The sequence below is a fragment of the Eschscholzia californica genome, unplaced genomic scaffold (genome assembly GCF_041429995.1).
Source record: "Eschscholzia californica isolate CP2 unplaced genomic scaffold, dmEscCali1.0.p SCAF_1, whole genome shotgun sequence".
Classification (NCBI taxonomy): domain Eukaryota; kingdom Viridiplantae; phylum Streptophyta; class Magnoliopsida; order Ranunculales; family Papaveraceae; genus Eschscholzia; species Eschscholzia californica.
The window spans coordinates 23,006,592-23,023,012 of record NW_028238198.1 but is presented as its reverse complement, the minus strand read 5'-3'; the positions used below and the strand labels follow the sequence as shown (position 1 = coordinate 23,023,012).

Genomic DNA, 16,421 nt, shown 5'->3' with positions numbered 1-16,421 from the left:
CATTTTCGTCTAGAAAATGATTCTTTTGAAACATTTTCAAAAAATTCTATTGTTTGGTTCACCAAAAAAAAATATAAAGTTGTTTTTTTTCTGTTATGGTTGGACTTGAAAATGAGTAATTATCAAAGATAAAAAGTCCATCAAACATCAAAAGCAAAAGAGTAGGTAAAATCATATGTTCAATTTTGTTACCTTACTAAAATCACTACCACCACTGTTGGTGATGAAGTACTTACTTTCAAAATACCTGTTTGTCTTCTAGTTTACAACTCATTCATTAGCTGTTCTTGGAACTTCATTAAAAAACCAAAACATCTTTCTTGATTAATGCTTACCTTTCTTGGAATTTTAGATTTTGTTTTGTTTGAATCAAAACAAGGAGTTATAATTCAAAGCTTAAGTATGATAACCAAACTCAAACCTAAACCCTAATCTTATGCCAACAGTATTGAACCATTAGAAGTTCTTCAATGGTTTTTCCAGACTTTTACCAACCTCTGGCGACTTTGAAGGATGAAAGATTAAAGCAAGAACACTGTGTAACAGCAAATTCCGGCTCCAAGATCAAATGTACTCCGACAATTAAACCTCATTTGACATCTATTCTTAGTCCAAATCAAGGAATTAATACTGTTTTCTTCATCAATAGAAGAGATTTTCCTCTTACATCACTGAAGAAACAAATTTGAAAGAAACTGATTGAGAAGATGAAGTTTTTAAAATCAGATTCTTTTTATCATGATAGAGTTGGAGATATGTTCACCTGAACATGACACGGAGGGTTTATGAGTAGAAAAAGATATATTGGGTCAAAGTTGTTGAGATAATTATGGTAAAGTGGGATAAATGATAGGTGGGAAAGAGATTCTTAGGGGAGAGGTGGGTAAGTCTTTCCCTTTTTTTTGTGGAAAATTGAGAAATTTTTGTCACGTGAGTGGAAATATGTGATTCCCTAAAAATCCTAACAAACACATGAAAATCTAATATTTTAGAGAAACTGTTTCTATTTTCTCCAGGAAACTCTCAATCAAACACACCCTTCATTCATTCATTTCATTCTAGAGAGAGAGAGAGAGATAGAGGGGTTCCATCTATCCACTTCTTCTCTATCTTATGATCTTCTATCTTCTTACCCTTCCACCTGCACTTTCATCACTAAAAGACGAACCCTAAATTTATTTGGTTTCAGTGATGCTTCTAAACTTCTTAAACAAAAACAACTGTTTTCCTCTAACTCTCTTTGTTACTTCCATCTCTTTCCTTGTTATTACTTCAATCTTGTCATTTCTTTCTTCTTTTTAACTTTTCTTTCCTATAAACAGAGAAACCTTTCACTCTTCCTATATCAAATTCTAATTAGGTTTTATTTTTTTTTTTGTAATTTTGATGGTGAATTGAAGATGGGTTTGGTTAACTAGTTAAGATGGTGTATTGGGTTTTTCTGATTATCTAAATTAAGTGAATAATTTTCAATATCTGGGTAATTCTTCTTACTTCTGATTTTGCCTTTTTTTCAAGTTTTCTAATTTTGGCTTGTTTATAGAGAACTTGAAATTCTAATTAGACTGTTATAAAGACTAGTTTTTTGCATGTTAAGTATTTGATTGGAGTTACTATGAATACTAAGATCTTGTTAATTGTTATGTTATCTATCTGTAATTAGGGCAACAGAGAGAGAGAGAGAGAGAGAGAATCAATTAATTGAAAATAAGCTATTCTATAACTTGTTGGAGTATAAGTAGACCAATGTTCTTGTTTAATTGAATGAAAGTTTATAGTATATGATTTTGAGCTAAAGATATTCAAAATTAGGGCTTTCTTAATTCACAGATCGTCGATACCTTTTGAATGGAGAAGGATGTAGGCAGAGTTGGTGGTGTGGTGCCTTATACTTATAGTGTAAAGGTAAATATTGCCTATTCGGTTTAATACCCTTTACTTGTTTTCTTTTTTTACTATCTTCTAAATTTCATCATGAATCTACGAAATAAATTTTCGGGTTCTCATCACATTTATAGGTGAAACTTAATTTTTCGATAACTATAACATTATCTATAAGATACAATGTATAATAGGTTTAGGGTCTAGGTGGTGAGTGATGCGTATAACAATAACCGGATACTAGGTTGATAGCCTAGGTGGTTTTTCTCTTTTTGGTAATATTCCTTTTTCTCTTAATCGTTAATGAATTATGACCTTAATATTTTCCATCAAGTAGTCCTTATAGTTAGTAATTAAGGTTTCGTATTAGAGCGATATTGCGGATAACAATGACAATTTCTAGCTTATTAAAATCGCTTATTAAAATAGTAGATTTTAGCACCTACTTTAGGCTCGCAGATATCTAAGCATCATAAGCAATTTCAAACTTCCACCGAGTTTCGTCTAAAATATACACCTCACTCTATATTTCTTTAATTTGACTTTACGTTTACTTGTTTCTCCTTTCATGACAACAGGTGCATCAATCAATGTGCACTGAGCTCTCTAAATTTGTTGACAGAATCTCAGAAATATTTCCAGCCATAGAATCAGCTCAACCACGTGCGTCAGGAATAGAAGCTTTATGCACCCTCAACGCCGCAATAGAAAAGTCCAAGTTAATTGCTCAGCATTGCACTGAATGCAGCAAGCTATACTTGGTATGCGTTAAATATCCTCTTCTTCTTCTTTTATGATAGTAAGATTTGACCCTAGTCCCTCAATGAAGAGACACATTTGTTTCCATCCATCTTTTAAAACTCAAGGCGATTCGGTCTCGTTTCGCCTCAGATTTATGCATCTACAGACAAATGTACCAACATTGATTAAGTTTCCGCAACATAAGAAGTAACAACATTCATATCTCTTGTTAGTTTAACATTTGAAGTCCTTATGTTATTGTAAGTGAAAAAGACTACATTGTGTTATCTTTTTATATAAATGTGGTACATTTGTTTCTTCTAAAATTATTACTGCACGCTTTTTACGCATCGAGGCGTACGGCCCAAGGTGACGCTTCACCTTTTAGGAGCAAGCCGCCTTGATGTGGAAAACGTTTTATTTAAACATTGGTTGCCACCCAACAAAACTAGGCTTGACATGTATTCATTAAAACTCGTAGGCCGTAGCATAGGTGTCTTCTCATTATGGCATAAAAAACTCCTTTTGGCGAATATTTAGCCATAGGCGATACTTAACTTGATCATAGAATGTTAGGGACTCCATAAGCACTATAAGTTTTTCTTTTCCATATACTTTCATAATCCAAAACTTTCATTTGTTTCTATTAGTTATGATAACCATGGGGGAAAAATATTTTCAGGCAATTACAGGGACTGCAATAATCTCGAGATGTGAAAGAGTACGAAATGCATTAGTGCAAAGTTTATCTAATATTCAAAGTATCGTTCCACGACTACTAGCTTCACAGGTTTGTCAATCTTTTCGTTGTTCCCTCTATGTATTATTACGGCAACAGCTAAAGTGCTTGTGCTTAGTCTGATCATGATATAACTTACAGATATCTGGAATTGTTAAAGATCTTAAAGGTGCAAAGTTTATCATGGATTCTTCTGAAGAAGTGGCTATGAAAGCTTTACTAGTATTGGTCCACCAAGGATCAAATTCAACAGATGCCTCTGAATATGAGGCTTTTCAAACTGCAGCCTTGAGATTGGGTATTACATCCCCAAAGGCTATCTTGATAGAAAAAAGATCGATCAAGAAGCTACTCGATAAAATTGGTACTACAGATCAGAAAAAAAATAGAATCCTTAATTACTTTTTATACCTTCTAAAGAAGTACGGAAATTTGATTAGGGTTGAGCAAATGGAGAATGCCACTCTTCTTCTGTGTGAAGATATGTCTTTGAAAACAAAGTCTACTTTAAACGGTGCTACATGCATGGATAAGTCAACTGAACTAGAACCAGGTTTTCGACAAGACCATATTAAAGTCGAAAATGATAGTTCTAGTGACATTGTAATACCTGACGAATTCATCTGCCCGATTTCTCAAAGACTGATGTATGATCCTGTTGTTATAGCTTCGGGCCAAACATTTGAAAGGGTATGGATAGAGAAGTGGTTCAGTGAAGGTCATGATACATGCCCAAAATTGCAAGAAAAACTTTCACATCTTTCTATAATTCCTAATTCTTCCATGAAAGTTCTTATTTTGAACTGGTGCTCGATGAATGGCATTAGTATCAGAAACCCATGTTCAGGGCCAATTCCTGCAGCAATTCTCTCTTGGAAATCTTCCTCTTCTACTCACATCACTAGCTTGGACAGTTCTATGAACGATATGGATGCACCTACCCAAATTGATCTCAGCTACACATCTGCTGGCTTTTCTGATTCTAGTTGGGGGTCGGATATGCCTCATTCTAAGATTGCAGAGAGCTTAGGTTTGAGTTCAGCGCCGATTAATGGAATAAACTCTATTTTTCTGTCTGAACTTTCTTCACTAACTTGGGAATCACAATGTAAAGCCATGGGTGATGTTAAAAAGTATTTGGAGGACAATAATCAAGCATGCGATTCTTTACTACCCGATAATTTTGTCGAATGTCTGGTTCAGTTTCTGAAGAATGCATGTGAACAATGTGATTTGGAGGCACAACGGGTTGGTACTGAAATTTTGTTAGCATTCGTGAGTAAGAACAGGTAATAGTTTCTCTTCTTTACCTATATAGTTGTCTCTTAGTGCATAATAACCACTTCTAGTCTTGTCGGTTAAAATCTTGTTATAAGTCCCTACACCCATTTTTAATCTGACAAACTAGGACTCTGGTTCTTGTTCACTTGAATACCCTGTCAATGGGTATTCGAAAATCCGACATTTAATTGAATTTCACGTACGATTGGTAGAAAATTATCTGAGTTGTGGATATCACATTTGCGCTCGAGTATTGTTATCCCATATAGTCCTTATCAGGTTCAAGAACGTATCTATTTATTTATTCTTTGTTATCGGGAACCTCTCCTTTTCTCATGTCCTTGGGGTCGTTACTAATCTCGTTTTGGTTATATAATGCAGAAATGGGATTCCGTTTCTAGGTGAAGATCTCTTTCATCTTTTGACTGCACTTCTTGATTCTAAAGTTGCCGGAGAAGCTCTAGAAATCATGCAAATTTTGTCGGGGGATGAGTATTGGAAGTCCAAAATGGTAGGATGTGGTGTCCTTCCTTCTATCCTAAACATGATCGGCTCCCAAGTTAGTGAATTTTACGCTCCTGGAGTTAAAATTCTACATAATATGTCATTGTACTGCGATATCAGATTGGAGATTCTAGAAAAAAATTGCATCCCGAAGGTGATATCTCTTTTATCAGATGACTCACTTGCTGAATATTGTCTAAAAATCTTGAAATATTTATGCGGCACCGAAGAGGGTAGGATTGCGGTTGCTGAAGCCGACGGGTCAATTCCTTCCATGACAGAGTTACTTGAGACGGGTAGCCTCGAACAACAAGAACATGCCCTTTCTGTTCTCCTTTGTTTATGTTCTCATCATTTTGAGTATTGCTTATTGGTCATGAAAGAAGGTATTATACCGTCATTAGTGAATTTATCGATCAATGGAAATACTAAAGGGAAGGAAAGCTCGATGGAATTGCTTCGGCTCTTGAGAGATATTAGATCAAACGACCCACAAGATAGTTCAGACTCCTCTCCCCCATCTGAACCCGAACTATTATTGGAATCTAAGACTCGTTCTAAAGAAAAAAGATCTTCATCTTCCAAGAATTCGGGCTTCTTTGCGAGGAAATTTAGTTTGTTCACGAAGTCTAGAGCTGTGGCTCTAGCTTGAGGTGTAGTGACTATGTGGATGTCTCCTGTGATAGGTTTATGGTGCAGGTTCTCTCTTATGTGAATATAACTTACTGATTAGTGCTTGTTATATTGTAGTTTTCCCAACATAGTTGATTGATAGATTGCTTTATTCTTCATGTTTTCGAGGTTGTTTTACAGAAACAAGAATGTATAGTGATTATATTACTCTAAGGTGACAAAATTTTGATTACATTAGTATGGATTTCTTATCAATCATCTTTTCATGTAGAAAATGGAAAATTAAGACAATCTCTCAGTCTCTCAATTTAAGAAGGTTGCGGCTTTGAGCCTCCTAGATAGTCTCAGGAAAATGTAGATCTAGTCAATTAAAATTGACTTAGAGATCATCTTGAATGAATTTTGCCCCTAATTGTCATCTTCACTTCACCTTCATCACTACAACATCCGACCACCACCATCTTTGACCACCACTCACCTATCTCTCGCTAAGAAACCAAACTGATCTTAATGGGGACACCCCTTCATCGCTGCAGCCGCCCCTTCGCCTTCATCACTGCAGCAAGGCAGAATTTTTGCTGCTCTTCTGCTGCTACTACATAGGGGAAGACCCCCTCCGCCTTTTGTTTCAGTTCCTTGATTGAGGGGTTCCTCGCTGGTTTGTATCTCGTGGTCAACCAGTCAGAGGACCCTCGATCGAGGGACTGAAATTGTCGAAGTGGATTTCGCTAAAAACCTTCGTCAAGGGAATTTTGCTGGAACAGTGAGGGAAAGAGAAGAAGAGAGCAAAAGAGAAGAAGAGAAAGAGAGAAGAAGAGACAAAGAATGAGGGAACCCTTCCATTCGCCGGAATAGAGAGAGAAGAACGGGATAGAAAGAGAATAAGAGAGCAAAAGAGAAGAAGGGAGAAAGAGTGAGAGAAGCGGCACTAGGGAACAGAAGTGATGTTTTAGGAGTTGGTGGTGATCGAAAGTGGTGGTTTCGGAGGTCGGAGATGAAAATTAAGAGGCAGAAAACAAACAAGCCGATTTTAGACTCAAAATAAAGTTTTTCCGTAAGTCCAAATCTAATTGACCAAAGTCTTTAATACCGAAGACTATTTAGGATGCCCAAAACCAGCCTTCTATTCTTTATAAATGGAGGTTACACTTAGAAAGAAAGAGACATTTAAGTAATGGTTTAGTTGGAAAAACAAAAAGGTGCACATGTTTTCCTCCTACCCAACCAAAAGGCTTAAACTTTAAAATAGAGTAAAAGCCAATTAAAGTATTGAGTGCTAAGAATTTGGAATTGAGATGCAAACTCATTCTAACAAGGCAATCTAAGAATCCTAAAATTAGAAGCTTTTTTCACACTCAACTATTCAGACAACTAAATTGGACAAAGAAGCAAGAAAAACTACCAATCTAGGGTTTGTTCAATATAAGATTCTTACCCCTAAAAACATTTCTACATTTCTCTAAGGTATCTTTTTGCATTACCTATTAATACTACACTATCCTCTTCTTCAATTTCCTCATTACCATTCTCATCAAACCAACCATTGTCTCTCAACCTTGTTGTCTTCATAGATTTCAATCATGACAGAACAATCTGGACGTCCCATGTTCCGTTTTCGACTTCCTTGGATGATTAACGTTGTGCCCCCCGTTACGAATCCTCCACCACCACAACCCACTTCGCGTGCTGCGGCTGAGCCCCAGCGTCCCACAACCACCACTACAGTTCCCATTCAACGCCGTTTTGGTATGGGTCAGGCTGCTCCTACATCAGCCACCAAACCTCCACCAACACCACCGGAGGTTGAGCCACAACAACCATCATCCCCATCAAAATCACAATCAACCCCTTCTCAACCACAAGCAACCAGAGTTTCAAAGCAACCATCCCCATCTAGAACGGAAACTGAACCACAAAGACCATCCCAGACCCCATTACCGGACCAAACCACCGTCCCGTCTAATTCCTCCTTACCAAAGACAGAAACTCAGGCCTTATCTCCGCCTCGGAAAACCAACTCTTCTGAACCTAAAATCTCCCCATCGAAGGCAGAGTCAAACGCCACATTACCATCTAAAACCCTTTCTGAACCTAAAACCTCCCCATCAAAGGCAGAATCAAAGCCTACATTACCATCTAAAACCCTTTCTGAACCTAAAACCTCCCCATTAAAGGCAGAACCAAAGCCTACATTACCATCTAAAACCCTTTCTGAACCTAAAACCTCCCCATCAGATGCAGAACTAAAACCCACATTACCATCTAAACCCCTTCCTGAACCGAAAACCTCACCAAAGACAGAATCAAAGCCCACATCACCCTCTAAGACAACCACCCCTTCCCAACAACAAGCCAAAACTTCACCTAGGGTCGAGTCTTTAAAGCCCTCATCCACACCACCAAGAGTTGCTTCTCAACCCCCATCTCCATCTCAGACACCCTCTAAACCACCACCACCAACTCAAACACAGCCTTCACCAATGACGACTCAACGTCCAATAGCATCAGCTCGAGTCGTAGCCTCTAAGCCTCCATCCCCAGCATCCACGGCAAAGACATCTTCACCTCGTAAAGATTCTCAAGGTGCTACAATTCGGACATCCTCTTCTCCATCGTCATCTCCACCGAAGCCAAAAACACCTCAATTACGTGCCAAAACTGCATCCTCTCAACTCCCTTCACCAATGAAATCATCCGCTTCTCCACCTGAATCATCTTCAAAGATGAGAGAAAAACCTGAGCCCATTTCAATACAACCAATTCCTCCGCAAGCTCAATCTCAGGTAAAGGTATCTGTTCCTGCATCTGAAAATCAAACCGAAACAACAAAAATGACATCTGCACTGGTACTGGACAAAAGACAACTCTCACAACCATCAACTACACCTACAGTTATCAGTGCACCCCAACCTCCAAAGACACCCATCCGGACAGAATCAACAAAGACTTCCCCTGCTCCTATTGATTCTAATAAGCATCAAAAGTTAAAAACAGAGACCAAAGAAGATAAGCAGCAAACAGATTTATCTGAAGACAAAGAGAAGCCTGTGACTGCAGTTGGTGATGAACCAAAGCAGAATAAAACAACAGAGCTTTCAAGCATGGAAACAGGACCCAACTCACAAGTTCATAGCTTACCGAGCACTAAAACTCAAGAAAAACAACACCAGTTTAGAAGACAAGCACGTGGAGATGGAAAGGTCATGACAGAAGAAAGCAATAACTTAGTTGCTAACTCGAAGAAGAGCATGAGTGCAAGCAATGAACCTCACCTGACACCTCAGGTATCACAAGAAGAGCAATCTTTCTTGCATACAGAGATCAAGGACGATATTTCAAGGTTTGTTCACAAGCTCGGTTCTGGTCATCCAATGCAACACAATGCCGATCATGTAAGTGTTATAACCCTAACTGGTGAAAATAAAGGAGCAATTATGCATGTAGGTGCGGAATTGGCAAGAAAGGAAACCTCTATCCACATTGACAGGAGATATAAGCTGAACCACGATAACAAAAATGAAGTGACAACTGATGGGGAGGAAAGCTCCGAGGGAAGAAAATCAAATAACTCGACAACTGAAGATGATCCAGAAAGTATAGCATATATCAACAGCAATGTCCAGAGTCTCAATAATTCAATTATGTTTAATAGTTCAATTAGTGAAAGGAACCCTGGAGTAAAGATGCTTTTGACACGTAACAAAGAAGAACCTATGAAAACAAATGGGAAAGAAAAGTCAGTTGAGGCACATAAAGCTGATTTCAACCTGTCACGTCCTGAGAAGTTCACTTACGATCCCAATATCAAAAGAAGATGTCTTCGTGGACTTATGTTGGAACCCAGTGACTCTGATCCAGACAACCCTCAGAAACCTAGGCGTCATGGCTGTCGCTACAGCTGTGAAGAGAAGAAAAAGTCCATGGACAACAAGAACGAAGGTTCTTCGTCAAAGTAGTTGAATGAGATTACAACCAGGGTTCGATTTTACAAAAAACATTCAGGCCATGTATTAATTCTGTAACTAAATAATAAATTACACTAAAATCCCTAATAAGAAAGGTTATATTTCTGTTTAGGTCTAGAATATCAGCCTTTTACTGTTGCTACTGAGATGGAGCATATTTGGCATCCATGTTCTAAAATTCAAGTTAAAGTGATAAATATCAAACTAAAGAAAAGGAGAAGTACCTGAAAAATTCTTTTCTAAGTAAAACATTGCTGCATAATTGCAAAACAACATTGGGGAACATAAACCCAGCTTCTGATAAAAAAGAAATGTAACTTACAGATGTCATACTGCTCAGATAAAGAAACACCTGCACAGCTAGGAAACTTACTGATGACAGATACAGAATTACAGATATGAAAGAAATTCCGATGAAATAAATATCTACATTCAACTCCTTTGTATAAGTAAGAGCATGATCTAGAGCTGACTGTAAAAAGTCATTCACAGGCTGGTTTAGTATCAAAGCTAGTCAAGCAGATTGCAAAAGCTTGAAATGCAGAGAGCGGGTATCGATAATCCATTGTGAAAATGTCTTTCCCTATCTTCCCAAATTGTAGTATGACTTTTTCTTGCTCCACCAGTGAAACCTGGTGGGATGGTTCTACAGCTGCGACAAGCTGGAAGTTCTTAACAGAGGCCACTGTCACACGGCCTCTGAAATTTAGGCACCAACACTGTAGTTGCTCATGCCATCTAGGTGCTTTATTCTTAAGAACCAATGTTTCTCCGGAGCTAGGAACAGATATTGGCGACTCTGATAAGCTACTTGAGAAAGGAATGATAAGATCCTTCGGTTTAGGAGCTGATGAAACTGAAAATTGCTCGTCAAGTGCATGAGGAAATGAGGTAGGCGTTGGGGCAGTGCCCCCTTCTTGAATTGCAGAGATGGGAATAGAATGCATATTACATTGCATTCGTCTAGGGCCTCTGGAGCGAAGAACATTGAGCTCGTAGGATATTGTAGCGATGTTGTAATTTCCAGCTGGAACTCTTGGAGACACCTGCTTGGAATGTATTCTTCGATTCAATCGACTATTCGATTGAACTGCAGTATCATATGGGGGTTGACTGTCATAAATGGTGAACTTGGTACCGAGAAAATTAGACCTGTTGAAAGTTTCAATTGATAAATAGCATCTTAGCATCATGAATTAAATAATTTTTCTGAGATAAACGAACATGTTGAACAAACTTGCCTCAGTTTTCCAATATATGTGTTGCTTGCTCGAGAAAAATCATCTGCCACCAACGATATCACAAAGTCAGTGCTTGTTGCCCTTCTGACTTTTCTAGCAGCAAACAACAGTTTCCCGTTCTCTCCCAACAAGGCTGTCATTCCATTAAATTATTAGTATCCTGCATTATTTTCTCGTAAGCAGGTGACCAAGACATAAGTAATTTAGCAGCTGCTTGATAAGAGAAAAGTGTTTTGGTATATGCCGTTACAACTCTATATAATTGTTAAATAAGTCGACCATCTTTAGGTGTTCTTTGACGACTCAAGAAAATAATACTTTGAAGTGATGGGATTCAACGACAAACTAAAGCTAGACTCTTGATCAAACAGGCAGAGATTCAAGAACAAGGGGAAATTTTCATCCAGTACAGGTGAAATAATGACAAGAAGATACTTCGAAAATGTATCTACTCCCAGTTAAGTGAATGAGACCTTGAATACAACTTGAATTTCTATTTCCATGGTAACCTAAAAGCATTTAGCACAAAGATACGATCTCAACATTGTTTGTCCTTTTAAAACATTCAATCATGGTAATGTAGGCACAATAATGGAAACCAAAACCCTAAGAAAACAACATGACAAGCTCACCTGGAGTCAACCCAAGATACAAATAGTATGTTGAAGTTGCTCTTTCCCTTCTAATGAAGCATTGTATAGGGGAATCTCGCGGCCCCGGCTATACAAAAAAAGGCAAAAAAAAAAACATCAGTTTGATATAAAGATTGAAATTAGACAAGAACATTAAACACATTTTCAAATCAACCCTAAAAAAAGAAGATTTACCTGCTTCAATGAGATTGGGAAAGTGAGTCTTCCAGATTCCTCTGGAGTTTTAACAACTTCTTTTGTGATTTCTCTCCATGATCTACAAACTGATGCACAAGCAACAACATGCTGTCTAGCTGGCCAAGATATCTCACTAGCTTCTAACCTCTGAATCACATCAAGAAGTAATTCCGGTGGTAGATTCGCCCATCTCCCTTGTTGAACCAAAAATTCAGGTTGTTGTTGTTGCCCCGGATCATCCGCCATTATCTGAGATCTCGATCTATTATGCATGTTTTGCTTTGCTTCTCCTCCTCTTCTTGACATATTCCCAATTCCATCTCTAATTTCTCTCAGTTCACGAACAATGCTCTTGAATGACATCGAAATTATACTAAACTTCAAAAGGGGAAAAGTGAAAAAGATTTGATCTTTGATAAGTAAGAAGAAAACCTGAGTAGTTGATTAGGGTTTGAGGGACAAAATGAAGAGATGAATTAGGTTTTTTTAGTTTCTGATACTTTCTTGCTGAAAGCTTTTTAGGGATTTCCGTTTTAAGATCTCGAATGTAAATCCGAAGGGTTTCAAGTCTTACAGATGAACAGATTGAAATGCAGGTAGTTTCGTTGCTGCTTCAGAAAGCTCAACAATTTCTAGAGAGAGAGAGAGAGAAATCTGTTTACGTTTCCTTCTTCAGATTAACCAGATCTTACGAAAAAAGAAACGCATTTCTCATTAAATTCTCTCGTCCAAGATTCAAAAATGACAGAGAAGAACTCTTTCTCTCTCTTCTTTCTCTCTTGAGAAAACTCCAAAACTGTAACGAGACGAGAAAATGGAACTTGAAATCAAGAAGTTTGAATTTACTTACTTCACAGTATTCGAAGAACCTAGAATCAGCAGAAAGAAAGTTTATAGATCTTGAGTTCTTATCGATAACTCCAAAAATTCTTTGATTTACTCGATTAATCCTTGAGATCCTCAAAATGAGATACTAACAAAAGAAATTCGAAATTAAGAACGTCCTTTTAATCTCGAAATTAAGAACTTGATTCAACAATTAAGTATCAGAAATTTCAAGATTGAAGCTAATAGTTTTAGATCAGAGACTAGGGAGGCGATATGTTCTCTGCTAATGGCGTCTGGTTGGTTTTCTTCCCCCTCTAATTTCGGCCACCACTACCACCACCTTCGTGGCCACCGGCACCGCCTCCTCCGCCACGGAACTAAGCTAATTAATATTCACTTGGATTCCAATCTTCCATCCGAAAGTCTAGGGCAATTCAACTCCCCTTTTGTTTCTCAAATAAAATTAACCAGATTTCTATTTTCCTAAATCCGTAGGGTATTTATCGTGTATTAACGTATATATTGTGGCAGTTTGGCGCCAACGGGTTACCCTCGGGATTTCACATAAAACTTGATGGTATAGTTTGGCTGGATGACACATAATTCGAATTGTCCCAAAAGGCGAAATTATCACGACCTAATGTGAAAATTTTGCTTTTCCGACCATTTGGGGCATTTATTGTAGCATTTTCGTATTGTCGTTATTTCGCTATCACGCATGTCATTTGTGTTCTCTCTTTAATCAAGTGCACAACAGTTGCAAAAAGTGGTTGTACGTATTCTTAGGAGGTTCAAATTTCTGACTAAAACTGAATTTTACCCGCCATATTTCGAACTGCTCTTAATATATCTCAAATTGACGTATTTGCTAATGTTCTGCTAGGTTATCTTTTTTTTTATGTTTTATTTATCCTTTGTGTTAGTATTGATTTGGTAACTTGGCTTAATAGATATTTCTTTCTCTAAATACATCGAAACCCACCAACCTCGAGAGAATAGAGTGTTACGCGTGTTCAAGATATATGCTCACACATTATAGAGTATTGTTAGAAAATGTTACAAGTCAGAGTCTATTCCAAATGTACACGAAATCAAGGATTTCTATTTTTGAATCAAACTCTCCCTCTATTCATGATGGGTTTGTTCAAGTTTAATGGATGTTTGGTTCCTATTCTGGAATATTTTTATTTTTGTATTATGCTGGAAAAAAAAAATATCATGTGGGGTGTGGGCGGTGCAAGCCCACATCTGGCACTCCACCATATACTATTGTCGTAACTTTTTAGTTTGGGGCATATAACCATCATACGAGTAGGGTCGTATTGGGGAAGAACTATCATTTGAAGAATTCTATTTCTAGTTACTTAATCCACTTTATTTTGCCGAGAGATAATCAAATTTAGAGCATCTCCAATGCAAGACTCAAGAAAAACTCTAAAAATCCTATGTGTCAAGCGTGAAAAATGGATCTCTAAATGGTCTCTTTCTTATTTGGCTATTTAGAGATACTCTATTCAAAAGCCTTCTCCAATGCAACACTCAAGAGAAACTTTAGAAACCTATATTTTGGTGTAAAATTAATTGATTTGCTTATGTGACACTTAGAGATCCTCAAGAGGACGCTCTAAATTTAGAGTGTCCTCTTAAGGATCTCTAAAATAACTACCGCCACCTCATTTTAGAGATCCAAGTTAAGTGTTGCATTGGATATGGATTTTGAAGAGAAACTCTAAATAATCCTACGTAGCACTCTAACATTTAAAGTTTGAGTCTTGCATTGGAGATGCTCTTAGAAACTCTGAGTGCCACATATGATTTTTAGAGTTTTTTTTTAAAAATTCTCTCCAATGCAACACTCTATTTGGATAGAGATATCTCAAGAGGACACTCGAGAAATAGAGTGTCCTCTTGAGGTATCTAACTGTCCAACTCATCAATATTTGATCTTCAACCAATAGAAATCAAGTTCTCTATATTTTCTAAAATAACTAATTATTTATTTACAAAAATAACTATGCAACATAAGTAAATAAGATAAGTTTAGAGTTTTACATTGGGGTTTTGGTATAGGAAGAGCATTTTTTTAGCAAAGGCAGTGCATTAGACAGGGAGAGCACTCTTTTTAGAATAGGGAGGGATTAACATTTTTTTTAAATATCCCAAATTTATACTTTGGTCCCTCTCATCAAACTATTTTGAACCAAAAGAGAAAGAAGAGAGTATCCTCCTGTTCGACTAAAAACCTTCGAGAGAGAAGAGAGAATTTTGTTCGACCTAAAACCTTCGATTAAATCAAAGAGAGAGAAGAGAGATAAACATCCTGAAAAGAAGAAAAGCCCTAAATCTATTTGATTCTATCAAAAAGAGAGATATAGAGATAGAAACCTAAACCCTAGATGACTAATACAACACTCATCTCCATAGAGAGTTTGTGATTCTTGTTATTGCTTGATTTCTCCATAGATTTTTAGGGTTTTAACACTAATTAAAGTAATTTTTGAAGATTTCAAGTATCAATATTGCTATGAAGAGTACAAACAAGGATGTAACTCGAAAAATATATAAGCGACATTCACATAAAAGAAATTTCGCTTAGCATAAATAAAAATTAATGAATACAAACTGAAAATTTTAAAAAAATTCGGCCAGAGCGGTTGAAAAAACAGACTAATTTCAACCATCTCAGCCGAAATTTGTTACTATTTTCAGCGGGACCGGCTGAAATTTGTTATCTTTTTCAATCGACCCAACCGAAATTTGTCATATTTTGCAGCCGTTACGATCGAAATTTGTTGTTTATGTGAGAGAAGCTACAAGTGAAAAAAATATTAGATTTATTATTCATTTTTATCTAAGTCCTTCTATTTTGACACTATTTATTGAATGATCCTTAAAACGCCCTCCTTAAACTAATTTGGTAAAGGAAGAACAAATACATAAATTAACCTTTCTAACGCACTGCCTTTACTAAATAGTGTTCTTCCTATACCAAAAGCCTTACATTGGAGACACAAAAAAATTGATGATTTCTGTTTCCGCCACCTAGGAGTGAGAATCTCAATTCGAACTTGACGCATAGGATTAATAGAGATTTTTTGAGTTTTGCATTGGAGATGCTCTTAGAGCCTAAACACCTAAAAAATTTGTCTTCTCCTTCTCTCTCTATTCTCTTTCACTTTGTCCAACGTTCCAAGATAGTCTCCAGAGTTTTTTTCTAGTTCCTTTAGTCAACTTCAACAATCCGTTTTTTTCATTCAACCTCTTCTTTCAAAGGTCATTCTTCTCTAGCAAAATTTTTCTCATTTCAGGCAAAGAAGAAAAGAGAAAATAATAAAAAGGGAAATACTTTGAAAGAAAGGAGAAAACAGAAAAATAAAAAAGGAATTTATTGTTAAAAGCCGCTGCTTCGGGGTATAAAGGAAAATTTCAGGGTATAAAGACTCAACCAAATAATATTGACTTATAGATCGTAAGAGAGAACTGAATCGTCGATCCGTAATTCAACTCCTAGATGTGAAATATAACATTGTAGAAATATTATGTAATTTAAACGACAATCTAGAGTAGGTTAGTTGAGACTCTAGTACAAATTAGTCGTGGACCCGTAATTCAACTCCTAGATGTGAAATGTTGGAGGGTAGCGTGAAAGTTGAAACTCACTTTCAAGACGTAACATTGTCGTTTAGATCAGCGTGACAACTCTTAGTATATTTTCATAGAACAGGAAGAAGTGAATGTAGATTACCTAATTATAGGACTTCTAGAAATGAGGGTAAAT

The 16,421-nt window shown here is 36.9% G+C and overlaps 3 protein-coding genes across 4 annotated transcripts; 2 read left to right on the top strand and 1 right to left on the bottom strand.

The window, feature by feature from the left end:
- The first annotated feature begins 225 nt into the window (after positions 1–225).
- On the top strand, positions 226–6,034 carry LOC147565233 (U-box domain-containing protein 5-like). 2 transcript variants are annotated; one of them, XM_086651711.1, is made up of 6 exons: positions 226–1,480; positions 1,831–1,905; positions 2,460–2,642; positions 3,305–3,412; positions 3,503–4,650; positions 5,024–6,034. In XM_086651711.1, exons 2-6 carry the CDS (start codon positions 1,849–1,851, stop codon positions 5,796–5,798), a joined length of 2,271 nt encoding a protein of 756 aa, XP_086507837.1. In that variant the 5' UTR covers positions 226–1,480; positions 1,831–1,848; the 3' UTR covers positions 5,799–6,034. The 2 variants fall into 2 exon arrangements, with proteins under 2 accessions (XP_086507837.1, XP_086507838.1); XM_086651712.1 differs by having other exon boundaries at positions 872–1,480; positions 2,504–2,642.
- A 1,077-nt stretch (positions 6,035–7,111) lies between these two features.
- LOC147565232 (uncharacterized) lies at positions 7,112–9,855 on the top strand. Its single transcript, XM_086651709.1, has one exon. It carries the CDS (start codon positions 7,360–7,362, stop codon positions 9,733–9,735), a length of 2,376 nt encoding a protein of 791 aa, XP_086507835.1. The 5' UTR covers positions 7,112–7,359; the 3' UTR covers positions 9,736–9,855.
- Positions 9,856–10,019: 164 nt separating this feature from the next.
- On the bottom strand, positions 10,020–13,289 carry LOC147565231 (tubby-like F-box protein 5). Its single transcript, XM_086651710.1, has 4 exons — positions 11,813–13,289; positions 11,618–11,705; positions 10,986–11,118; positions 10,020–10,896 (listed from the first exon to the last, which is right to left on the bottom strand). The coding sequence occupies exons 1-4, from the start codon at positions 12,176–12,178 to the stop codon at positions 10,227–10,229; spliced, it is 1,257 nt and encodes a 418-aa protein (XP_086507836.1). The 5' UTR covers positions 12,179–13,289; the 3' UTR covers positions 10,020–10,226.
- Between the last annotated feature and the right edge of the window lie 3,132 nt (positions 13,290–16,421).